At 43.9% G+C, this 26,574-nt stretch overlaps 1 protein-coding gene across 2 annotated transcripts in view; it reads right to left on the reverse strand.

The window, feature by feature from the left end:
• Positions 1-26,574, reverse strand: part of LRPPRC (leucine rich pentatricopeptide repeat containing) — a 146,827-nt gene that overhangs the window by 26,969 nt on the left and 93,284 nt on the right. For both annotated transcript variants that reach the window (XM_066624545.1, XM_066624552.1), the window contains exons 26-30: positions 15,994-16,062; positions 14,355-14,445; positions 8,013-8,155; positions 7,781-7,892; positions 1,437-1,563 (exon numbers count right to left, since the gene is read on the reverse strand). In XM_066624545.1, coding sequence (XP_066480642.1) covers positions 1,437-1,563; positions 7,781-7,892; positions 8,013-8,155; positions 14,355-14,445; positions 15,994-16,062 — 542 coding nt within the window. The remainder of the gene's footprint in view (positions 1-1,436; positions 1,564-7,780; positions 7,893-8,012; positions 8,156-14,354; positions 14,446-15,993; positions 16,063-26,574) is intronic.

Below are 26,574 nucleotides of genomic sequence, written 5' to 3' on the forward strand. Positions count from 1 at the left end.
TATTGATAACTGCCACAGTGGTCATTCTGAGCAAGAGGAAAGGTTATCTCCTTTTGTGCATCTTCAAATCTTTATTCTGGCATTAGCTATGATGTATGACATCAAGGTTTCAAACTTTTCAGGCTTTTAAAATATTATTTTATATTACCAACATAAATATCTCAAAACTGGCCTTTGAACTTTCTGACATATAGCTTGTCAGTGGTTCCTGTTATAGCATTGGGACCCACTTTTAACCCTTCAAACCCTTCCAAAACCCAGGTAACCCCTGCCAACTGGGTAAGAGGCAGTTTTCCAAGTGGGTGCTCTTCTTTTATTTAGCAGGGGGAAAGTAACTGACCCTCTTCACCCCAGCAGTTTCTAGTGACTGCTGTTGTCCTTTTACATCTTTTTAGATTGTGAGTGCTTTTGGAACAGGGAACCATTAGTTATTTGATTTTCTCTGTAAACTGCTTTGTGAACATTTAGTTGAAAGTGGTATATAAATACCATTACTACTACTACTACTACTACTACTAATAATAATAATAATAATAATAATAGAGCTTGAAATTTTTTATTTACCTTTTATACTGATTGTGAAGAAAAAAAGGAGCTCAGCCAACATATTTCTGAGAGCTGTGCATTATATGTCATGGCATATGGCTCCTGAACTGCAGTTTGGCCCACCTCTGACTTGATAATGTTTTTGTCATTGATTATGCTGTCAAGTTGTACCACAGCTATGATTTATATTTTATATATAAATATTTCTACATTAAGCACCAAAACTACAGCTGTGGTTCACTTTTTACCTTTAACAAATACTATTGTGAAGCGTGCTTGTCTTACTCAAAAAAGCAATTTTTCAACCAGAGATTTAGCCAACTAGGAAGGTTTAAAACAACAACAAGATTAGGCAAAACAGGAACTAATTGTATGACCAGGAAGTTACACATCTCACCCAACCACTCTAGCATAACTGCATTGCTAGATGGGTTAATTGAGTATAATACCGACTACCACACATGACATGAGTCATATTTTATGCACAAGGCAGAACTGCCGAATTCACTAAATGGCACATCCTATTCACATGATTCTGTCAGTGCACTTGCTAAAAAGCCATACTTGCAGTTCCATGTCTGGTCTTGGGACCTTCAGGGTTATCCAGCCATAAAAGGTGAAAGGTGCTTCAGTGATGTGTGCATTTGTTAAACTGTTAAGTGTACGAAGTGTGCAACTGTGCTGTGATGCACCATTAGCTACAAAATGACCTGAGACTGCCAACCTCTTATGACATATGGCACGCTGGAAAGACCAATGCATTATGCTGCTCCCAAGCACAACCATTTTTCTATTAAGAAAATTGAAATTTCACCTGAAAGCATACTGACAATTTTTATGCAAGGTTACAAATGCATGGATAAAAGAGAGATGCACACACACAAACTTACATGTTTTTTACTTTGATGGCTTTCTCAAGACAACCTTCGCCCAGCAATGCTTTTATAAGATGGGAATAACCAAGGGATTGAAGAATAATACCCTTCTTTTCTGCCTCTAGTAAAATATTGTATGCCTCTGCAAAGAGAATTAAAAAACAATTGATGTGTCAACTTGCTCTAAAGTGCCACAGATGAGCATTCACATCTTTTTTCTATTTAAAAAAAGACTATGACAGCATTTGAAACAAATCTATTCCTCTTTTCTTCATATATCTTTGAGTCCATAGCTATATTTTAGAAAATGTCTGTTTTCTGAATGCTCCTCTGAGTAATTGTCTTTAAAAATACCAAAATCTTTTTTAAACTTATAGTGACTTGCGTTTGCCCCCACAGAGAAGGAAAAAATACTGCCATCAATGACTTTAACAAGTGATGCCTCAGCCACCCTCAGAATTGCCCTTTTCAGGTTCATTAACAAGCTGCTACTGTGCTGTATCGAAGACACACTGCATATGATTTTAATGCAATCTCTAATTCTGCGGTAGGGAGTTACAATGTTTGATATTGTATCATAGCAGCATTCAGCAAATATTGGCAGTGTTTTCAGTATTGAGAGACAAAATTATTTGGCTACGACAAGATTTACATAAAAACATACAATTTACAAATATACAGATATTTAACAAGTAAACTAAAGCTGCATTTATTTGACTGATTAACAGTTTTATTTCACACATTCACAATAACTGTCAGTTAGTGAAAAGACATTACCAAAAAAAAAAAAAGAATGAAAAAAGAAAAAAAGGTAAGCACACTTTTCAGTCATTTACTTTTCTGAAACGAGATTATACAGCTGTAAACATTCTGTTGAAACTGTAGTCCATTCGCTAACATACTCTATAAAAAGTAGTTTTATACATCTGGGGAAAAAATGTTGTGCTTATGAGTTTCACTCAAAGAAGTGTCATAATAAATATTTAAAATACATTGCAATACATACAATCCGACATTTTATTTGCATACTGGTAGAAGTCAGCTTGTCTTTGAAAATTTGCCTACACATTAAAAACAAGAATAAATGAGAGGAAACTTGAAAAAATTAATGCACACACTGGCTATATATTGTGGCAATGAAAGTTCTGTTTCCTATCCCTGAACCACAGTACACTCAAAACTAAAAAAAACTGCTGCTCAAGAAATGAGATAGGCACTTATTCAAAAACGGCAGCATATATTCATGAAAGTTTGCACCAATGCAAATTTACCTAATAGTTTTAGAGCTATACATGCAAATATTAACTTCTATTTTACATTTACACAATTTTGATGTTTTAAGTCATAGCTATTTTGATGTTCTAGCTAAAGACCATGCTGCCAAATAACAACACTATAGTGAGGGGGATTGTCAGGGGTTCACACCAAGGATCTAGCTGTAGCTTGAGAGTTATGTGCTGCTTCCAGACAGTTCAAGACACTTAAATCGAATATACCTTCTAAAAAGAAGCCTATGCAGAAGCTCCCCTACTTGACAACATTTAGCTTAAGAACTTTCAAGATACAAATCAGCCTGGCCATATGTCATAGTTGTGTTTGCCCACTCCTAGCACCCCCTCCCCACCTAATTCCAGCCAGTTCCGGCAAGCCCTGTTAGCCCTGCTTTTCAAGGTATGACCAAACAATATATAGTACTATACCATCTGGAATACTGTAAATGCATTTTTTTTCATATTTCACAGCATGTGTGCTACCAATAACAGTGAAGCTGCACTTAAGAACAAAATAACTTACAAACAGAACCCTGGAACCTAAACCTGTTCTTAAGTAGGGGAGTTCCTGTACTGTGAATATACAGGATGCCACCAGACATACTGAATCAGCAGGCAAAAGGAAAGTACTAGTGACCTAGCCAGAGGTGAGGAAAAGAGTAAAGGATAAAGAAAAGGTGAAACTCTGAGGTCCAAGGAAATTTAGGCCACAGTCTTTTATATACTTACCTGAAAGTAGGTCTCACTGAACTAAGAACATAAGAAAAGCCCCACTGGATCAGGCCATAGGCCCATCTAGTCCAGCTTCCTGTATCGTACAGCAGCCCACCAAATGCCCCAGGGAGCACATCAGATAACAAGAGACCTGCATCCTGGTGCACTCCCTTGCATCTGGCATTCTGACACAGCCCATTTCTAAAATCAGGAGGTTGCACATACACATCATGGCTTGTAACCCGTAATGGATTTTTCCTCCAGAAACTTGTCCAATCCCCTTTTAAAGGCATCCAGGCCAGATGCCATCACCACATCCTGTAGCAAGGAGTTCCACAGACCAACCACATGCTGAGTAAAGAAATATTTTCATTTGTCTGTCCTAACTCTCCCAACACTCAACTTTAGTGGATGTCCCCTGGTTCTGGTGTTATGTGAGAGTGTAAAGAGCATCTCCCTATCCACTCCGTCCATTCCCTGTATAATTTTGTATGTCTCAATCATGCCCCCCCTCAAGCGCCTCTTTTCTAGGTTGAAGATACCCAAACGCCATAGCCTTTCCTCATAAGGAAGGTGCCCCAGCCCAGTAATCATCTTAGTTGCTCTCTTTTGCACCTTTTCCATTTCCCCTAGGTCTTTTTTGAGATGTGGCGACCAGAACTGAACACAATACTCAGTGAGACTTCTGAGTAGATTGTGCTGTTATTCAAAACACGGATAAGAAGTGAGGTGGTCAAGTTTTAAGATGACACTAAGCTTTTCTGCATGATGAAGACCAGAAGGGATTGTGAAGAGCTCCAGAAGGATCTTTTCAAACTGGGAGAATGGGCAGCAAAATTGCAGATGCGTTTCAATGTAAGTAAGTGTAAAGTAATGCATATTGGGGCAGAAAAATCAAAACTTCACAGAGGCAAATGGGTTCTGAGCTGTTTGTGAAAGAGAGATATTGGAGTGCTGGGGGACGGCTCAATGAAAGTGTCGGTGAAGAAGGCTAATTCCATGCTTGGGATCATTTTAAAAGGAACTATAAAATAAAATATATTTAATAAAATATAATAAAATAAAATATAAATATACTTTTTAAAAGGAGTATAAAATATTCTAATGCCATTATACATAGTAAAGCCACATCTGACGTATTGTGTACCTTTCTGGTCACGACATCTCAAAAAGCACACAGTGGAACTAGAAAAGATGCAGAATCCCAAACAGTGACCAAAATTATTACTGGGCTGGGGTACCTCCCTTATGAGAAAAAGCTACAGTGTTTGGGGCTCTGAAAAAAATGCCTGAAGGAGGAAATGATCGAGACATACAAAATTATGCAGAGGGTGGATAGAGTGTGAGAGGGAAAAGAGGAATGTTCTTTTCCCTCTCACACAATACCAGAATAAGGGAACATCCATTAAAACTGAATGTCGGGAGAATTAGAACAGATAAAAGAAAATTTTTCTTTACCCAGCGTGTAGTCTGTGGAACCCCTTGCCACAAGAAGCGGTGATGGTGTCTGGCCTAGATACCTTTAGGATTGGATAGATTTCTGGAAAAAAGTCCATCGCAGGTTACAAGGCACGATGGATATGTGCAACCTCCTGGTTTTAGCTGACTCAGAAGGCCAGGTGCAAGAGAACAGTAACGGGATGCAGGTATCGTGTTGACTTGCGTGCTCCCTGAGGAATCTGGTGGGCCACTGTGAGATACAGGAAGCTGGACTAGGTGGGCCTTTGGTCTGATCCAGCAGGGATGTTCTTATGAACACCCATGTTTTTCCTCAAGAGCAACTACTCAGCATCTAACCAGCAACGGAACAAGTGAGCCTAGCAACCTGATATAATTTACTTTTTTGCAAAGCTGTTTCCAAATAAATTACTTTGTGCGGTTTTCAACTAGGCAACTAGTAATTCTACACCAGAACGTTTGTTCTGAGGAATAACTCAGGCATCAATAAAGGATTCCATCTTGGCTTGAGCCTTGCCCTTGCCCCATGGTTCACAGACATGTGGTACCTGCAAGCCTATCCATTTCAGGTTGTGACTATTTCCCTCATAGTTACTATAGCAGCAGGTTGCTGCTCAAAGCATCATTTTGGGAATGAAATGAGGGTTCAGACTCAATACCTTTACGCTTCTTACCAGAGGATAATCATTTGGTGACAGATGGTGGGTTGTTTGACATTCTTATACATAGTCAAACAGTGTATCAACAATTACCAACATTTGTGTAACACATGAGCAAAGTGTGCCGCATGTATTATTCTCATGCAGACCTCACAACACTCCTTGTGAAATACATATTACTACCTCCAGAATGCAGCTATTGAAATAGCAAAGGCTGTGACTTGCCCAAAGTCATTTGATGAGTGTATGTAGCAGAGGAGATATTCAAATCAGGAAAGACTTGGTTCATCCCAAGGCAGTCTCTTAGGCTGCAACCTTATGCACATTTTCCTGGGAATAAGCTCCACTGAATCCAGTGGAACTTACCACTGAGCATGCATAGGATTGTACTGTCAGCCACTAAGCTACACCAGCTCAGCATATACAAGATGAGAATAATTGCTATTTCCAGTTTTTTATATAGTATTGTTTCTATTGGATATCATCACAATAGGAAAAAATTATAACTATCAATACTAGTTCTCTGAAAATAACCACTAACTGTTTGAATCATGCCAACTATATAAACAATACAGGAAAAAACCAAGAAAAAAGTGTATTATACACCTATGCCAGCACAGAACACCACAAACATATCACAACCTGTTTTCAAATTCAAAGGTAAAACATCTTGGACAATTTCTGAAGGCATAATTTTATTCCATTGAGAAATAAAGACCATTGTTCATTGAATCTAATAGCATATTGTGGTCTTTCCCACAGGGATTTTATATACAGTATTTTTATTTGTTAAGTGGCAGGCTGTACATGCCTGAGCATACATTCATGGATGGAAAATGTTGTTGTTTCCAAGTCTTAGCCATCATAATTTTGGCTGGTGGAACATTATAGATGATTTTAATATGAGCTTTTTTCACTGGATCTTGAAGGTAACCTGAACATGCAATTTGAGGATTCTAAGAATTATCATAGTTAACAATATTCTTAATTTAGTCTGCCTGCCCGAACCAAGATACCTACAATCTTGATTACAGTGAGCCTTAACTAAATACAATTGAATTTGGTGATAAATTCTAGACTGGGGTAACTTTCCCAGAACAGAATGAATTGCTTTTCTTTAGGTGTTAAAGTTAGCCACAACTTACTCCTTACAATTATGAAATAATACAGCAGACCCTCTGTATCTGCAGGACACATACATACTGCTACTGCAGACACCTGAACCATAGATAGTAGTGAACCCCATCGTGCTCATGACTCACCTCTCATTGTTTGCAAAGCAATGATAATAGGAAGTGTACTGTGGAGGATGTGGATAGAAAGTGCAATTGCTAGACTCTGCTTAGTGTTCTTACTGTAGCCTCCTTTTAACATTTCTCTAGTGGCTATGAGTCTAGTGTTCTTGCTGACTGCTGCATTTTCCAAAAAGCTTCCTCTGGTCACTGGAGTACTGTGGGGGGGGGGGAGTGCAAATGCCCGAGGCATTTAAGCACAAGGGAGGGGGGCAGTGGTGTGCCACCATCCACTCTCCCGCAGTTCCCTATATGGAGGCCCTGTACTGGGAGGATTGGGGGAGGCTGTGCACAGCCTCTGAAGGCCTTAAGCCCCACTTCTGGTTTTCACCCAAAAACCAGAAGTGACATTTTAGGCCCTTGGAAGGACTTTGTAGGGCCGGGACAATGTTCCCCCCCCCCCAAAAAAAAAACAGAAGTGGGGTTTTAGGCCATCCAGAGGCCTTGGAGGGCCAGAAAAAGCCTTACATGGTCTTCCCGTGGTCCTCTGGTAGCCCCTCAGACATGAAAGGGCAGCAGTGAAATTCTTGGGGGGGGCGCATTCTGCAAACCTGGCCCCAGGTGGCACATGGGCCATGTTCATAAGGGCCTTTGCTGTACACTTCCCATTAGCATCGCTTTGCAAGTGTTTGCAAACACAGAGAGGTGCGTCATGAGCACAACAGGAGAACTGTGGATAACTAAAATAGCGGAAACCAAATCCATGAATATGGGAAGTGACAACTGTAGTACTAACAGTTATGTATTGTGAGTCTGGAGTCAGCTCTAAAAGAAATACAAGTCTGCCAAAACTTTGGCATTGAGATTCTGCAGTATTATTTCAGAGTATTATTATTTCAGGAGTATTAACTTTGTAACAGAGTGGGTACAGTACTCCTCTGGAGGAACAAAGGTAGACTTCATGGTTTGTAATGAAGAAGCAAGTATATTTCTTCAAAGCTTTCAACAATGTAGCATTCGTTTACCTTCAGCATTACCCTTCTTGCAGAGTATGAATATTTGCTTCTGAAGATTAGGTTGTACAGCAGGCAACAAAGAGTTTGAAGGGATGGAACCGACAGTCTCATCATACCAACTCTATAAAAGAAATGAATTAGAGTTATATGTACATTTTCCCAGTATACACCCACTTGCTATCCAATGTAACAAGAGAGAATTCTAACATGTATTTCACCACAAAAAACAAATCTAAATTACCTCAGGTACATCAAATGGTACTTCCTGATTATTAGTCTTAAGAATATCTGCTAGTAACTTCAAAGTTCTTTCACGGGGAATGGTATTTTCTTCCTGCATTTTAGTCCAAATGGTGTCAGCCTTTTGCCAATCATTGTTTTCCCCTGAAGAGTGAAAATAAGAATTTAAAAAAGGGAGAAAGTATGTTACAGCTGTTCAGCTGTACAACTGTAACAACAAGCTGTTCTGCATACAGAAAGGCAACCTTGGATTCAACCCACCGTATAAAACAAACTATTTTATATGGATGTTTCAACATTGATACAGTCAGCAAGAATACTCAATGGATGGATTAGTAATCCCAACTGTGTGCCAAAAGATAGAAATTAAATGGCTGACCCAACCCATAGGAGATGGCCAATTGTAGTCTCTAAATGGGTCAGTGCTTTAAACTTGCATCTTTCCAACTAGAAGGAAATTGCAAAAATATGGGGCATGCTCCTACAATTCATACAATTCTACTCCAGATGTTAGAGAGATTTGTGATCCACGCCATGGTGACATCGAGGTTAGATTACTGTAACGCGCTCTATGTGGGGCTGCCCCTGAAGACGGTTCGGAAACTGCAATTAGTACAGAATGCAGCAGCCCGTGTGGTCACTGGAGCTAGGCGGTTTGACTGTCAGTCCGCTTCTCCGGGGGCTACATTGGCTGCCCATTCGTTTCCGGGCCCAATTCAAGGTGCTGGTTTTGACCTTTAAAGCCCTATACTGCTCTGGGCCAGGATATCTTAGAGACCGCCTACTCCCGTACAATCCGGCTCGCCCTCTCAGGTCATCAGAGAAGGCCTTTTTACAAGTGCCGCTGCCTAAGGAGGTACGTGGGGCGGCGGCAAGAAATAGGGCCTTCTCAGTAGTGGCACCAACATTATGGAACTCCCTTCCCCTTGACTTGAGAATGGCTCCCTCTCTTGAGAGTTTCCGGCGAGGCCTGAAGACACTGCTGTTTACACAAGCCTTCTGATTCTTTGGCCTTTTAAACATTTTTTACACTTTTTGTAGTTTTTACAGGTCTGATTCCTCTGTAACTTGCCCTTTTGTACTCTTTTTATTCTGTCTTTTAATCTGATTACTGTTTTTTAAGGTCGCTGTTAATGTGTTTTTAATGTTTTTATCTGCTATTTGTTTTAATTTATGTTTTTTAAATGTGTTTTTATATGTTGTTAGCTGCCCTGGGTCCCTTTTAGGGAGAAGGGCAGGATATAAATAAAGTTTATTATTTATTATTATTATTTGAACTCCAGTTTCAACTCAATTAAACAAGGGCCTCGACTTTCAGAAGTTTAGGAAACATAGGGTTGGATACAGATATGCACAGAAACCCTGTAACTTGGGCAACAATCACTTGAGCTAGGTGTCAAAAGCAATATTGCAAGGGCAGTGGTAGCTTCTTCTAACCTTAGCTATGGGTTGATCATGGATCTAGATCATATCCATCCCCTCTATATTCATATTATATCTGCAATTAAAGGCTTACAAGATCTTTTGACTTGGATGGCCTGACCTAAAAACCAGCAGAAGCTTATCAGAAATGGCTTACAGAATGCTGAAAACTGCAGTTTCCAGGAAGCACATCATCTGTATAGTCAAAGCCTCCTATATCACAGAACTCTATTTTCTAAAGGAAGATTATTCTAGCTGTTCTTCCAGATGCAGTTGTGAAGTAACCTCAACATTTCCTTAAGGTTGTGGACTGATTGCAGGTTTGTTTCTAGATACAAGGTGAATTTGAACTATTCCTGAAGTGGATCCACCTATTACTGAATAAAAATATTTTAACTATTGAAATATTTCCTTTGGGGTCAGCTACTTTTAAACAATATTGAATCTGGATTAGAAGATGGTTCCTACTAATTTATAAAACACATCTGGATTTTAAAATGGCATTACTAATCCTGTGGTCCACGCCGCGCCTCTGTGGTGCGGACCAGTTGCAAACGTGCCATAAGGCACACTTGCAGGGCTTACCACCGGGCTCCTGCCGGAGGTGGCTCAGCTCCAGCCAGCGCTGAGCCACCGCCTGGCAGGTGCCCGCGTTCCGCAGCTCAGCGGTGCCTGCAACCGCCGGGCTGCGGAACGCGGACGTTCCAGGGGCATAGGGGAGGCGTTTCAGGGAAGGGGGAGGCGTGGTCAGGGGTGTTCCCAAGGGCGGGGGAGAGGCGGTCCACAGTGCCTAACTCCACCGGATCCAGGGCGCTCGGGTAGGGCTGCTCGCCCTACACAAGCGCCTTCACTTTAGCGGCGACCAAACAGTTGCCGTTGAAATGAGTAGTCCCATTGCGGGACTGCTTCACTTACTCGGAGGAAGGGGACAAATGTCCCCATCTCCTGAGGAGGCTCCCGCAGTAGCACAGGAAGCTCTGGATCTGGTGGGAGCCCTTTCTGGAGCCGCCAGGTCCCGCAGCTCCTGGCAGCTCAGGATTGGACTGCCCGAAGTCAAACCCTCTTGGATTTTAAAATGCAAAAGGAAGTATGATTCATCAACTTGCTGCCCTAAACTCTGAATGGGTCTAAAATATTTATTGTGGCTAGAGGCCATTTCATCAGGTGCATGAAATTTTTCTTCATAGGGTCCCAAGCACTAACTGGCAGTAACAGAAGCAAAAGCACTCTCTGTACAAGGGGCCACCCAAATCCACAGATCCCATATCTGTGGTTTCAGTTAAATGTGGATTGGATCTGTGCCCCCGCCCTGCACGCCCTCTCCTAAAAGGGTTAGAAGCATGTAAGTGCATTTTTTTTGTCTTGGAAATGACAAAGCTGCAAATTTTTCCATTTGAGTAGGTGGAATTGAGTCTGCCTTTTCTTGCTGACTGAAGAGTTTGTGTGACAGTGTTTGATAAAATTTATCTTCTTAGATTTCTTCTCTCAGCAGACATGCTGTAAGTGTGATCAACCAATTGGAGGGAGACAGGCTGCTATTGGAAAGGATGATGACTTCCCCCTATTGACAGAAGATTGTGTTTTGAAGCCCAGTTGCTTTATTATGGTAAAACTGTATTTGTAAAGCTAGAATGAAGTTCTAACTACATTTTTTTTTAAACTTTAGTGGCTGCTGAGAAAATGAAAAGCAATGAAGAACTGAGTAAGGTGTACAACAAGCTTCTTGGCCTTTTCTCTGTTGATCATTCTTTCTGCAAGTGTAAGAGATGAATACACTGCTGGGACAGATAGAAACTGTACGTTCTTGTATTAGAAGGCGAGGTGAAGGAATCCAAAACACCAGGCTGCTAAGTTGCTAATAAAAACAAGCCAATCTGATACCCGAAATACAATTTCAGAGGGATAGCTGGAATTATTCTGTTGCAGCAAACACAACAGAGAATCTTTTCACTTCTTTAAGACTAACAGATCTACTGTGGCATAAATGTTGATGGACTATAGTCCACTTTGTCAGATGCATGAGCTGCTACCCTCAGCACATTTGTTAAATCTCTAGCCTGCACTTTAGTCATAAAATACTTTTACAGTGTTCCTCGAACCACTACAATACACAACTCTATATACACTTGAAATAAAAGAGAAACCATTAGGTCTGTGGTGTGTGTGTGTGTGTGTGTGTATATATACACAGAGTTGAAGGCCAAGTGTGGGCTTGGCAGAGAAATGTGGCAAACCGAGTTTTGTAGCCTTTTACAGTTTTGAATCTGTGTGTACCTATCTGCTAACAAAGGAAAATATTTCATAACTGAAAAAATGGCCTCTAGCTATATTCCCAAATTATGGTTTGACAAGTGAGAGCACCCTCTATTTTCCTTCATTAGCATGGAATTTGCGGTCATTAGAGTTCCATATCTATAAAGTAGTGTTCTTCAAACTGTGGGTCGGGACGCACTAGGTGCGTTGCAAGCCAATTTCAGGTGGGTCCCCATTCATTTCAATGTTTTATTTTTAATATATTAGATGAGGCTACCATGGTATATGACTGCATTTGGGGCAATGTTACAGACCTGTACTTTCAACAAGCTGCTCTGTTAATTCTTTTAACAATGTTAGTAAATTGGACTTACTTCTGGGTATGTGTGGGTGGGATTGCAGCCTAGGATTGTTCAAAATTTTCCTGCTTGATGATGTCACTTCTGGTCATTATATCACTTCCAGTGGGTCCTGACATATTCTTATTCTAAAAAGTGGGCCCCAGTGCTAAATGTGTGAGAACCACTGCTATAAGGATTTTATATCTCGATCCATAAAATAAAGAGTATGACAAAATGTTGCACTAGTTTGATACGACTGCAACATTTCCTTTCCCACCTGTGCCCCAATATATTCACCCAGCCCTATGAGGCTCTCAACACTGTCCTGCTTAAAAAATGCCCACATACTGGTTAGATTATGAAAGACGTGGAAGACATTCCTTGGGAGTCTGCAAAAGCATTTGGCTATCTTCTATTGAAAGCAATTATGTATATAGCGAAGAAGAACATCTTTTCAATTTTTTTTGTAGACAGCAAAACAAGACAGCACTTCAGAGTAAAGGAAGAAATTACACAGATGATTCTTGAATTTCTGAGACATGGTTTAGTACTACACAATGATGGGAAATGGCAACTTTCTTTAAAGAACTCCTCAAGAGATAAATACTACCTATGCAGAGGCAAACAGGTGGTTTACAAAAACCTTCAATTATCATTCAACCAAAGTAAGCCAACTGCAGAATGTTTCCCCGTTCAAGTTAACACTCTAAAAATGAAAGAAAAACTAACTGGTAAATTAGAATACAGTTCATGCACAAACTACATTTCACCTTTGGACAAAGCACTGAACTAAATGCACAGGTGCTTTCCCATCTGCTTTATCAGTGGAAATGCCCGACCACAGGCCCTCCAGATGGAAAAGAAACATGTTACAGGTGTCTTTAAACTGAAGATTCAATTAAGCCTGAAAGTAGGACAAGGAAAAAGGAAAACCCAATACATATAGCTGGGTGAAAGTAGAAGCCGTAATCTTAAACAAGACTTTGGGGCATAGTAGTGACCAACTTATCCACTGTGCAAGAATCAAGCAAAAAGGGTATATGGCAGAGATTGAGAGTGCCATCCTTAGCTAATCTTTGATGACTGTGGCCGCTTCTAGCTGAAAGTTACTGAAATTATGTCTTTTAAAGCCACACCCCACCCCCATGCCCAAATTGCAGTGAAGAATATAGCATCAGACCAAATGTCTGTTCCACAGGTTGTCCTACAGAAGATGAAATGCCCAGAACACAAATAGGATTGTAGACCAAACAGAAGTTCCACAAACAAGCAAAAGGTTGAGGCTGCACAGATGTGGGGGGTGGGGGTGGGAAGGTAGCACAAAACTAAACCAAAGACAGGTGAACTGCTTCAAGTTTGCCTCTAAATAAACTGAAAATTGTTTTTTAAAAAATGTACAACTCCTATCAGCCACTTTGCCTTACTGTCTTCCTCTTTGGAGGGGGGAGGGAACCCATGTGGCACATTACAATTTTGACCTGCTGCATCCAGAGCAATTGTGGATAACAGCAAGAACGGGCATGTTGGGGGATTGAAGGCCAGTGGTGAGGCAGTACTGAGCTTCTTGGAGTTTTGGCTTATTAGTCACGTTTTAGGAGTCTGTCCCTCCTTTGGAAGAACAGCACCACAAATTAACTTCTAAACCTAAACAGAGAGCACTTTGGCGATGCCTCTACCCAAGGGGGGCAAAATAACCCCACCTCAAATAGGTACTGTGCATGTGCACTACGGCTTCACATGACTGTCTACTTCTCTACTCTGACCTTGCACATTGGAGGGAAAGCAAGTTGAAGCAAGTTGAGCATATTTTTGGCTTTTCTAAAAAGGACCAGTGAAGGACTGACTGCCTATGTCTGCTCTCTGTTAGAGAAAGAGAGAGAAAGAAGGGTGGCAAAGTAAATGGGTGGGTGGCAAAGGGTGGGGGCAGAATGTAGAGACTGAAAGAAAAAAAGTAGTGCCTATATTATTTGCTGCAGACCCCCACTCATATTCAAATGAAATGAGAGATGTATAGCAATTCAGACTTCCTGTGAGTTTTGATTAGGGTAAACACAGCATGGGAAAACCTAATAAGTTCCATACTCTGCTTGTAATAATACATTATAAAGATTTAATAAGTTAACAATACCTTTTTCTTGTTTGATTAAAACAAGTTCTCAGTATCTCTCTTAAAAGTGAGCAAGTGATGTCAACAGTTGCACAGTGACATCTTATTACTTTGGAACTGCTCAAAAATTTTTATTCAGGACTGAAGGAAGAAGCACTTAACAACTGAGCATTCCTCCACTCATAACAACAGGAACACAACACATCACACATGTACTTACTGCACAATTTTAATAAGTAGTAATACATTTCATCTCTATCACATTCAAATAGTTTTTGAGTCATTTCTACCAGGTTTTCCAGGGTTTCAACCTTTAAAAGGAAAAATGAAACAAAAAAATGACATTTATAATACTTGCAAGCTAGATCAAAATGCTGTTTATTTTAGGAGATTTAGTGCATACGCATCTTCTGGCAATCATGCAATTTCCTCACTAGCTACAAACGTTGCACAGTGGCAATGAATAGGTAGACTGAAAAAGCAGAAACAGAGTTAAGGAACATGTGGCTTTGGGAAGTAGAATGGCAGCATGCTCTAGGTTTGAACTAACATTTTAATAATAATTTGCATGTGTACAAGTTGTCATAAGAATACTGGCCACAAACTATCTAAAAATGAAAATCTTGTATGCATACATGATGTATGCAGTTTGTAAATAATTCTTCCCGATATTGTTTCAGTGATTCACCCCATGATTTCAATGTACATAATACAGGGAAGCACCAGTTATGCACCTTCTCCCTGAGGAGAGACAGCACTCCAAATGGTGAAACAAGGTTGTCAGTGACCAGTACAGAGGAAGGTTGATGCTTTGTCCCTTTAACAGGACCAAATGAATACAGGAGTGTGCCCCTTAATGACCTTCTGGACAGTGGCAGGTCACATGACCTATGTGACAGAAGTGACACCCCCCCCCCAAGCCTCTGAGGCAGAGGGGAGCTTTGCTCCCCATCTCCAGAGGCTTTTCCAAGCCTCCCAGAGGCCATGTGCATCCACGACGCTCAGAATGACCCAATCGCATGAGAGACAAGATTTCTGGTTTCCCGAAGGAAAGAGGAAGTCATGTCTCTCATGTGATTCAGGCATTCTGAGTTTTGCAGAGGTAGCACGCATAGCATCACGCCCTGCTTGACGACAGGGATGCTGTTCTGCATCCCTGTCAAGCAAGTGGTGCATGTATATAAATTTTAAGTGGGTTATTTGCCAAATCATTGTTCGTGGCTTCATCCAACTACTTCAACCTCCAAATTGGGAGGCAGGTGCAGAGAAATGAGATGCAGGCAGTACTGCCTGCCATGCTGCCAAAGCCAAGCAGGAATGAAAAGAAACCATCTCCCCTTTCCCAAGTTTTCCATGGAGGAAAGGAAAGGTGGCTTCCCTACTGCATGCTGGGCTTTTGGAGAAAGTGCCAGTTGCATTTCACTAGCTTCCATTTTCTGCTGCAAAAAGAGCAAAAAAGGACCTTTCTACCTTGGAGAATTTAAGCTAATAAAGAGGAAAACTATAGTCCCTCAAATTTTCCAAGGGGGAAAGAAAGAACAGCTTCTCTCCCTTCTTGCCTGACTTCTACAGCAGGAGATGGCAGCAGCTGGGCTTGTATTAGAAGCACTTTCTAGAGAAAATGCCAAATGAATTTAGTGAACCTTGAATTTCGGAGAGAGAAAAGTAGTGGCAATTGACCTCCCATCTCACAGCAGCATGCTGTTGACAAACACACATCACCGACCTGATTAAAAGTCAGTCAGTGGCCAGCCATACACAGAAAGTGAGAGGTCTTTTTTCTAAGAATTACTTAAAACAGCAGTTGGAAGAGTTCTTGGCATGTTAATACAAATAAAGCCATTTTACAATACATATACCTGATTATTTGTAATACACTTCTCAGCAAACCACTGTAACCGGGCTGGTCGAGCTCTTAAGCCAGGTGTCTATAATACAAGATTTTCAAAAGAAACCATCAAGCATTAGCTTACTTAGGATACTTCATTAAATGCAATGAGTTATGTTATTATACTGTAAGTCACTGGTAGGGGAACAACAACTGAACAGGCCCACAGAATGTATATTTTAGTAATTAACTTTTACTTTAAGAACAGTCAGAGATAGGATGGAACAGTTTCAAAAACTTCTTAAGGGTGTCAAATATGCCACAACTGTTTCAATAAAAACACAGTTCTATGGTTTGAACCAGGGGTGTCAAACATAAGGCTCGGGGGCCGGATGTGGCCCATGGAAGCTTTTTATACGGCCCTCAGGCTTTCAGCTGCTGTGTAGTGCTGAGGTGTTACTGCTGAAAGGGCAGCCCACATGAAAATTGGGCTCTCCCATAGCTTGAAATATGATCAAGATTTGTATATTTTCTCTTTTGTCATTTGCAGCTAATGAGTTCCTAAGTGAGAAAAAAGTGGGCTTTTTTGTTATGACTTGTTTAATGACATCACTTCTTGCCTAATGACATCACTTCCGGCCCTCAGCAGGCATAATGAATGCTATGTGGCCCTCCGTATGAAATGAGTTTGACACCTCTGGTTTAAACCTTCTGTTAAAATAAACAGGTTGCCAAACCAACTTGATACAGTGGAATATAAATGTAAATGAAGCCAAATTATTTGAATTTACAGACATTTCATGGGCAAGTTCAGAATGAGCAAGTACCATGGGCAAGTTCTGAAATGCGGGGAGGCCACACAGGGTCTTCTTACAACTCAGAATTTCTACCACAGTCTTCTGGCAGGCATTTCCGGTTTTTGCAGAAACCAGGCATTCTGAGGTGCAGGGGAACTGCATATGGCCTCCCCATGCCTCAGAAAAGAGGTTGGACAGCTGATTTGATTATCCATGGTTTTCAGCATCCACAGGGGCTCTGGGAATGGAACTCCTGTGGATACCGAGGATTGACCTGTACTATGGTTTATTTTAACCATGATTTGTTTAGCGAGCCAGGACTGGCACTACAGACACACACAAAATTCTGGCTTGTTTCATCTCATTCTGCTTTGTTCTGGCTCCACTTATACTGCCTAGAGTACCATGAGGTGCCTGGATGAATACCAAGCTACTTGTTTCTTCTCAGCTACTGACAAATCACTGTCTCATCAGCTAGGGCCTTGTCCCAGGGGAAGGAAGGGGATACTGGAAGACAATCACTTGCTTCTTTGGACAGTTCCACCTACATAATTTGGCATAGCTGAGAGAAGGTACAAAGCATGGTTCTCCACCATCCCGCCTCCTTCTAAGGAAAATTTCTTGCCCATTCCTTAAAATGAATACAAGGGCTCCAATGTCCATGTTAAGGGGAAAATGTTCTGGAGATCTTTAAACAGCTTTATTTATGCGTTATACGCTCGATTTTTTTATTTTCCCTTTTGTTTGAAAGAAGACTTGGGATGAGAAGCCTTTGATCTCTTTATGTTTGTTCGCTGAGGGGAATAGTTAAGTAGCAAAAATGCCTGCCTGTGCATTTCAACGAGGAGGATATGCATGACTGACACTAGTGTCCTTAGCACTTCCTCCCTCAGAATTGTACTGGTCCCGAAGCAGGCCGCCACCACCACGACCCCATGCTACTCTAACAACCATAGTTAACAAATAGCTTGAAAAACCCCTCACTAGGATGCTGTTTTGTAGCTTTTTATATTTGCACTACTACAGAAATAATGATTTTAGACCATATGTATTGAAAAATTAAATAACTATCAAGGAAATTCAAATCAAGGAAATTCAAGGGGGGCATGATTGAGACATACAAAATTATGCAGGGGATGGACAGAGTGGATAGGGAGATGCTCTTTACACTCTCACATAATACCAGAACCAGGGGACATCCACTCAAATTGAGTGTTGGGCGGGTTAGGACAGACAAAAGAAAATATTTCTTTACTCAGCGCGTGGTCGGTCTGTGGAACTCCTTGCCACAGGATGTGGTGCTGGCGTCTAGCCTAGACGCCTTTAAAAGGGGATTGGACGAGTTTCTGGAGGAAAAATCCATTATGGGGTACAAGCCATGATGTGTATGCGCAACCTCCTGATTTTAGGAATGGGTTAAGTCAGAATGCCAGATGTAGGGGAGAGCACCAGGATGAGGTCTCTTGTTATCTGGTGTGCTTCCTGGGGCATTTGGTGGGCCGCTGTGAGATACAGGAAGCTGGACTAGATGGGCCTATGGCCTGATCCAGTGGGGCTGTTCTTATGTTCTTATGTTAAATCAGCTGCTTGTAGACGTGACCCCTTATCTGCATGGGGGTTGTTGCGGAACCCCTTGCAATTAAGTGAAACCACGGATACAGGTAAATGTCGCCCTTCAGCCTCCGGAGTATTCCCCTCACCTCTGGAGGGTCATCTGAACCTCATCTGTCCACATGTCCGTCTGCGGTCCCATGACAGAAGTCACTTTTCTTCTACTGTAAGGTTAAGTCTCAGCCCAGCTATGGATGGGCATGCATGGCCTCTGCTGAACTCAGATAGCCCTCCAGAGGTGAAGAAGCAGAGCTCCCCTTGCCTCTGGACGGAGCACACATGGGGGGCGCGGAGGCCCCCTGGACCCAATCCGCAGATAAGTGAATCCATGGATATGGGATATGTGGATTTGGCTCCCACATATATAATTTTATAGTATGCAAGCCACTGGCAAAAAAAAAATTATTGAGTATTGCATGCTGGTTTAATATGCAATTGTAACTTTTTCTTTTTCCAAGCTGAGCATTTCCCACGTAGTTTTATGAAAAAGGGGTGAAGGTAAAACACAATTAACATCTTTTACAAAATACCCCTTGAAATTAAAAGCAGAGAAGTATGTTACTTGCATCTGTAGATAATCCTCTTTGTGACATGACAAAACTCAAATGTGGCATTCACTTCCAACTTTCATTATCATTGCTGCTCCAAGGGCCAATGATCTAAACGGCTTCAAGAGCTGAAAACTTTATATAGCAAATCCTCCTCTGTTCAGAAATGACTGCTGTGCCCATCGCTACAGGGACAATGAGTTATACAGTCGACATTCTTGTTTTTCATTTTGAAATTGAGAAGTGTTTTCACATCTAGTAGGTTCTCAATCATCAAAAGAACATCTAGGTCAGATTAACTAAATCTCTAGAGCTTGCACGATAGTCCATATTTGTTGGCTTATCTCTAACCATCTTACTGATTTTTCAACTTTGTGCCTAGTATGAAATTGAGACATCTATAATACAGAGTACTGTCCAAAAACAAAAATCCCTGTGTGGCATCATATTAAAAGTATTTTGATTTTCTATAGTCCACTCCAAGCAAAAATACTAAATGTGCATTAGCTCAAGAAATCAAGTAATTGATTTCTACGTGGTTTATTTTTGGTGTGGTCAAAAATCAGGATATAAAATTCTTAACAAATATCTTGGGCATTGTTATTCGGCAGCCTCCACAATATTGCCTGACATCCCCATCATGGCAAACTAGAGGACAGTTTTAGCTGCAGTACTTATGTTTATTAAACTCCAGGAAGTCAGTCAAGAAGTCTGTCAACAAGGAGCCGTTTATCTTAATGAAAGGATAATATAACAAATAGAAGAAACACTCCATTTTTTTTTTGCAGATGTCCCATGCCATTAACTACTTGCACTACTACAGACACTAATCAGACCCCTAAAGTCTTATTAATTTCTCTCATGTAGCCTTGCTTTATTTCCAGGGGTTTGAAATTTCCTTCCCTTACACTACTATGAGATATAATTCAGAATATGCAGGAAATGAATTCCATCAGAGGCTGCAACACCTTTTCAAGCACAGTTCACTTATTTTGGCATTTCTTTCTGAATTTGCACAACTCATGTTGCATTGGACATAGAACTAGCATGCAACACAATGCCGGCCTATATCTGTAACCCTTTATTCAATGTCAATAAAATATTATCAGTGCAGGACTTGGAACAAATCCCTGTTAAATTTCATGTGATCTTTCCTCCTAATTTAATATTGTGCATGCTTTCTTACCAGTACATACTTTACAGACTAGAACACACACATCTTTTGGTACCTCTCTCCCCCTCCCCCCCCAACACACTCACACTCACGTAAAATTATTTGTCCCAGCAATCTCCTTTGTTGCAAATTTCTATCCAATATATCACCATCAATATCCTGAAACGGGGAGATTAGTACTTACTGTGAATCCCCCTTCTCAGTTGTATCCATGTCCGGATTAGTCCTAACAAGTGGGTAGCTCCTCCCTCTCAGGTAGGCAGGCCAGAGTCTTTTGTTCCTCCTGAGCGGAGGGGCTGCCTCAACTCCCCAGACTGTCCATGTTTGCACAGCCCCACCCCTGATGCCAGGTGTCTCGTGTCCCTCCAGATGCACTGTAGTGGCGGACATCTGATGTCACGTGCTGCATTGCGTGTTAGCTCGGGGGAAGAGTGCAGAATGGGTCCAGGTGGTGCGAGGCCTTACCCTAGTTCTATTGCTACTCTGCGCTGTACTGCACCCCCCTGACCTTACGGTTCTGGTGTTCAATATATATCTGCTTCTCCTCCGTTTCTTTTCTCTTTTTTTTTGTTGTTACGGCTGTTAGGGCGGGCGGACTAATCTGGACATGGAGACCACTGAGAAGGGGGATTCACGGTAAGTACAAATCTCCCCATTCTCCAGTGGGATCTCCATGTCCGTCTTAGTACTAACAAGTGGGTTGTGCCCAAGCAGTGCTCCTCAAGGGTGGGAGCTGCCGTAAGCCTATAATGCCACGCTCTGGAGGACGCGCCTTCGAAGGCTGCATCCCCAGATGTGAAGGTGTTGATCTTGTAGTGCCTGATGAAGGTGTTAGGTGAGCTCCAGGTAGCAGCGCTCACAATGCCTCCAGGGAGGGATGAGCCCTGAATGCAGCTGAGGTGGCGCCCCCCCACGAGGAGTGGGCCACTATGCCCTTAGGGGGGTCCTTGCCAGATGCCCTGTAGGCCTCGGCTATGGCCTCTCTAACCCATCTAGAAACGCTGGAGGGAGACACCTTCCTGCCTTGGTCACTGGGTCGGAATGAAACGAACAATGCCTCTGAATGCCGGTGGGCTGAGGTCCTGGAGAGATAAAAGCTCACCGCCCGATGCACGTCGAGGGCATGCCATTCCCACTCTATGGGATGAGAAGGGTTGGGGCAGAAGGTGGGTAGCACCAACTCCTGTGAGCGGTGAAACAGGGAGTTCACCTTGGGTAGGAAGGTAGGGTCGGTGCAGAGGACAATCCTGTCCTCCTGGATCTGGCAGAGTTCCTTGGCTACGAGAGGGCTGCCAGCTCTGACACCCTTCTGGTAGAAGTTACACCCACCAGGAAGTTGGTCTTCTGCGATAGTAGCTTTAGAGAGCACGTCGCCATCGGTTCAAAAGGAGGCCTCATCAACGGCCTCAGCACCAGTGTCAGGTCCCACATGGGAGCACTGGTCACGGGAGGCGGGATGAGGAGGCTCACTCCCTTGAGGAATTTTCTAACATGCAGGAATTTTCTAACACCCGAGGGCCCTTCCGTTGGGGGACCTCAGAATGGAGGCTGAGACCTGCATCTTAAGGGTGGCTGTGCTTAGGCCCTTGTCGAGGCCTGCCTGGAGGAAGCTCAGGAAGTCCTTGGCCCTGATCCTCTCTGGGTCAAGATTTAGAGATTGGCACCAATCAGTTAGGACCCTCCAGGTTCCGTTGTAGACCCGGTTGGTGGATCCTCTCTGGTCGGAGGAGACTAGCCAGGACGGCGGGGTAGTAGCCTGACCTGGCTAGTCTCTTCCGCTCAATCTCCAGGCATCTAGGTGGAGTTTGGCTATCTGTGCGTGAAGGATTGGGCCCTGTGAAAGAAGGTCCAGGCGCTGGGGAAGGGAAATGGGTGGGGAGATGGCCAACTCCCGCAGGTCCGGGTACCAGGGCTTTTGGGGCCAGTCCGGTGCTATGAGGAGGACCTTGGCCTGCTCTAGCCTGACCTTTGTGAGGACCCTCTGAAGGAGCTTTGTGGGGGGAAAGGCATACGTTACCCCTCAGGGCCACCATTGGTGGAGTGTGTCCATCCCCTCTGCCTCCATACAGTGTCCTTGGGAGAAGAACCTCGGCAGCTGGTGGTTGTGGCTGCTGGCGAACGTATCTATGGTCATCGGACTGAACTGATTGTTGATCCAAGCAAAGACCTGCGGATGAAGCTTCCATTCTGAATGGTCGAGGTCCTGGCGACACAGCCAGTCCACTGCTGTGTTTTCCAGTCTGGCGATGTGCTTGACTCTGATGGAACTGAGGTTCTTTTCCGCCCACAGCATCAGCCTGCATGCCTCCATCTGCAGGGCTGCTGACCTGGTACCCCCTTGACGGTTTACGTAGGCCCTTGCTGCAATGTTGTCGGTGTACACTAGTACATCCTGACCTCTGAGTTGGGGGAGGGCCAGCAGGGCTAGTCGAATGGTCTTCAGCTCTTAACAGGTTGATGGGAGCCATCCTCTCGCTTGGGGCCAGCGGCCCTGGGCTACCTCCTCGGGGGTGTGGACCCCCCATCCCTGGAGACTCGTGTCCGTGAACAGGACGGCTCCGTGGTGTATCTGGATGGGAAAGCCTTGGTCCAACCTGTGTCCACCATCGAAGCTCCTTGAGAGTGAGGGGGTCCAGTCTCACACGCTTGCGCCTTTGAGAGACGATGAAGTTCTGGAAGGGCAGCAGCAGGTGCTGGAGGACAGTGCCCTGTACTTGACCCATGGGATGATGTCCTGGCAGGAGGTCGGTGGTCACCTCATTCTATCTGCCTGCGAAGTGTTGCAGCCTTCTGCCGATGATGTGGGACGCGGATGGCTGGTCATCATTGTTACTTTGGACCCTCTGCTCCAAAGTGCTGGGGTTGTTGTCTTCTGGGCTTGTGGGCTGGCTGTCTAGGGTGCCAGACGGGTCTTTGGCTTCTGAAAGGGGCCGGAGAGGTTGAGGTGCCAGGCTGAGAGCTTCTTGGGGGACAAAAGGGCCGGTGTTGGAACCGCTGGTCGGGCCTTGTTTTCTCTCTCTAGTGCGCAGGACCCTCTTCTTGCCCCTGGATTCCACAAGGAGTGCATCCAGGGCACCCCTGATCAACTTGGCTCCCTGAAAGGGGAGGCTAGAGACCCTGGCGTGTGATGCCACGTCCACGTCCCAGTTGCGCAGCCAGGTGCTGCAGCACATGGCAACTCCAGCAGCCCTGGCTGAGAACTGCATGGCATCTGCTGTGGCGTCTGTTGCGAAGGCGGCAGCTGAGGCCATCTTTCGGATATCCGATCTGGCCCTGGAGGCTTGCAGCACATTAGAGAAAGCCTCAAATCCCCTCCTGGTGGCCAGTTCGACCTTGTCGTCTGTGGGGTCACTTGGTAGGCAGTTGCTGTCCGCGGGAAGGATGGCTGGGGATCCCATTGCTGCTAGTGGAGCGTCCACCAGGAGTGATTTAAGGCGGGCCATGACTTGTGGGGGCAGGTTATAGAACCTGGTAGAGGGCTTGCTGGAGCCCCTCGCCTTGGCTGGATTGTTCCACTCCTTGTCCACCAGTTGTTGGAAGAAGGAAGGGAAGGGAAACCATTGGGGAATTTCCTGCTGGTTAGGAAAGACTGTCGGGGATGTCCACTTGGTCTTGGGTCCCATGTCCTCAGGGTGCTCGGCCTGCAGGTCTAGCACCTGGACCACCCCTGAGATCTGTTTGTTAAACTGTTCAGCGTAGAAGAGGTGGGGTTTGTGGGTCTCGACCTCTTCCCCTGATATCTCCCCCTCCTCCGCAGATGAGACGAGGGAGCTGCCCTCGCCCTGGTCCTGATCCTGGAGGTGGGTGTGTTCAGGGGTGGCACTGCGTGTGGAGGGCATCCGGTGCCTCTTAGAGGGGTGGAAGGGGGTCCCCCTCATCTTCATCCTCCTCTGGGGTGGGAGCTGGAGCCCCATTGAGTGCTCTAGGGTGCCCCCCTGTGGCTGCTGCTGGGCCTCATGGCATGGCATGGACCATGTCCTGGATGGCCCTTGAGAGCTCCCCCCCCAGTCTAAGGCGCTGAGACCTGCGCAGGGGGTGGGCACTTCAGGGGCCTCATCTGGGGTGGCCATGGATGAAGGGGGGGCTTCTGCCAGTTCAGGGGGCTCACCGCTCCTCCAAGGTTCGATTCGGACTCGGTCTGGCGTATGGCTAAGATGGCGCTGCGCATGTGGTCCTGAGCTCTGCTGCCTTCCTGCTGTCAATGGAGGCGGCTCAAGCAGCTGGGCATCCCCAATGCCGCCGCAAGCCTGCCTCTGTCACCACTGCCCTGCTGGGGGGGCAAGTCTTCGCGCTCTTCAGTGCGTTAATCCAAGATGGTGCCCGCCGCGTGGTGCTCGGAAGGAAGAGGGGAAGCTCTGCGCCCCTGCAGTGGTGGGGGAAAGCTGCTCTGGTGGCTGGCGGTGGCTGGAGCACTCGTAGGCAAGCCTGCTTTGCCCCTGCCAAGAGCAGGGGGGGGAAGACTGAAGACGCTGGGGCGCTCTGCTGTCGGCGCAGCTGCCGCTGCATGTGTAGGCTGCCCGGGAGCGCTCTGCTTGTTAAGTGGCTGCAACTGCCGGGGGGGGGCTGCCCTGGGTCCTGTAAGGGCAGCCCTGAGCGCTCCTGTTGGTTCCATGGCGCCCGCACAAGAAGGGCTGCCCTGGGGTCAAGTGAGGGCAAGCCAGTTGCGCGGGCTCTCCGCTGAGGAGGGCTGCCTTGGGGTCAGGTGAGGGCAGCCCTGGAGCCCGGGCTGCTAGGCACCGGAAGGGCTAGGCCGCGGAAGGGCACCAAATTTAAATCTAGATGTGACTGCTCTCTTTAAAGCAGGCAGCCACGTGGGAGCCTCCGTGCAGGCAGTAGCCTGCTGTAGGAACAGGTGAGGCAAGAAATACCAGGCAAGATAGTCTGCTGAAACTGGAAGGGGGGGAAGGGGGGAAATAAGAAAAGGTCCTTCCCTGAATTCTCCAGTGGAGGGTTCAGCAGAGCTGAACCGACTCCATCCTGCTTGGCTGAAAGGCTAGGCCAGTCTGGGGAGTCCAGGCAGTCCCTCCCCTCAGGAGGAACAAAAGGCTCTGGTCTGCCTACCTGAGAGGAAGGAACTACCCACTTGTTAGGACTAAGATGGACATGGAGATCCCACTGAAGAAGTTAAATTTCTTGCGAACATCCATGTTACAGAAGTCAAATCACACTCGACAAATAAAGTAACATCTTGCTACAATAGTTTTATCTCTACCAGAAAATTGAGTGTCATGTTGATTTTATACAGATTCGGGCAAAAAGCAATCTGGATGAAAGGGTGCTGTAATCTCTCAATCTCAGGGCCCAGAAATATTTCTATGGTAGATTAAAAAGCATCCAAAACCAATGGTGATTGGTTTTTGAAAACATTTCACATTGCAATACATGTCACAATGATGTACTTAAATCAATGCACTGCCACAGATTTACTAAACATCTTTTGATACATGTTTTTATCATCCCAATCATGATATCATGTTTTATCATCTTCATAGCTTCTTTATCAGGTTTGAATGTCATCAGCTGCTTTTCTTTTCAAGCATCTTTTGAATGACCTGAACAAATGTACCAAGTGAATATTTAAGAACTAGATAACGTTTAAATCCTCTTATACTGAGGACCCAATCCTATCCAACTTTCCAGCACTGATGCATCCATGCCAGTGGGGCGCACACTGCATCCTGCTGTGTGGGGGAAGTCATGGATGCCTCCTCAATTTAGTGGAATGTTTGTTCCTTTACCTTGGGGTTGCATGGCGGCTGCATCGGTGCTGGAAAGTTGGATAGGATTGGGTCCTGAATAGGTAATATTTTGCACCAACAGACATATCAGATGCCAGTGCTACAAACATAATAGGTAAAATGATATTGGATTTTTCCTTATTTTGGAATACTTGCATATACATAATGAGAGATCTTAGGAATAGATCCCAAATCTAAACACAACATTTGTTTATATTTCATATACCCCTTATACACATAGCCTGAAGGTAATTTTAAACAATACTTTTAATAATTTTGTGCATAAAACAAGGTTTGTGCATGAAACACAGTTTGTGATTTTATTTCTTTAGGCAAAAATGTAAAAAAAGCACGTTGGTGCTCAAAAAAGTTCCATATTTCAGAATATTCCATATTTTGAAATTTCAGATAATTAGTGCCCAAACTGTACTTGTAAAAGCTCTGATTAAAAAAAATGGGGTTTCTGGCCAGCCTCCCAATGTATACTGCCTTGAATCTATTATCCTGGAATCATCACCTTCATGGGTTAGAAAGCAAGGGATAACTTATATTCTCCAAAGCAAAATTACACATCCTGGAGTGCAGTGATTTGCAAAAACCTAATTAACTATTAAGAGAAGTGTAGGTGGGTAACAGTAAAAATAAATAAATAACTGATTTCTCTGTTATACAGAGGAATGAAAGTCGTATTAAATTTAGCTGATATTGTTTAATATTGCTTCACATGTAAGGTACGCATGTCTA

The sequence above is a fragment of the Tiliqua scincoides genome, chromosome 1, assembly GCF_035046505.1.
Source record: "Tiliqua scincoides isolate rTilSci1 chromosome 1, rTilSci1.hap2, whole genome shotgun sequence".
Lineage (NCBI taxonomy): Eukaryota > Metazoa > Chordata > Lepidosauria > Squamata > Scincidae > Tiliqua > Tiliqua scincoides.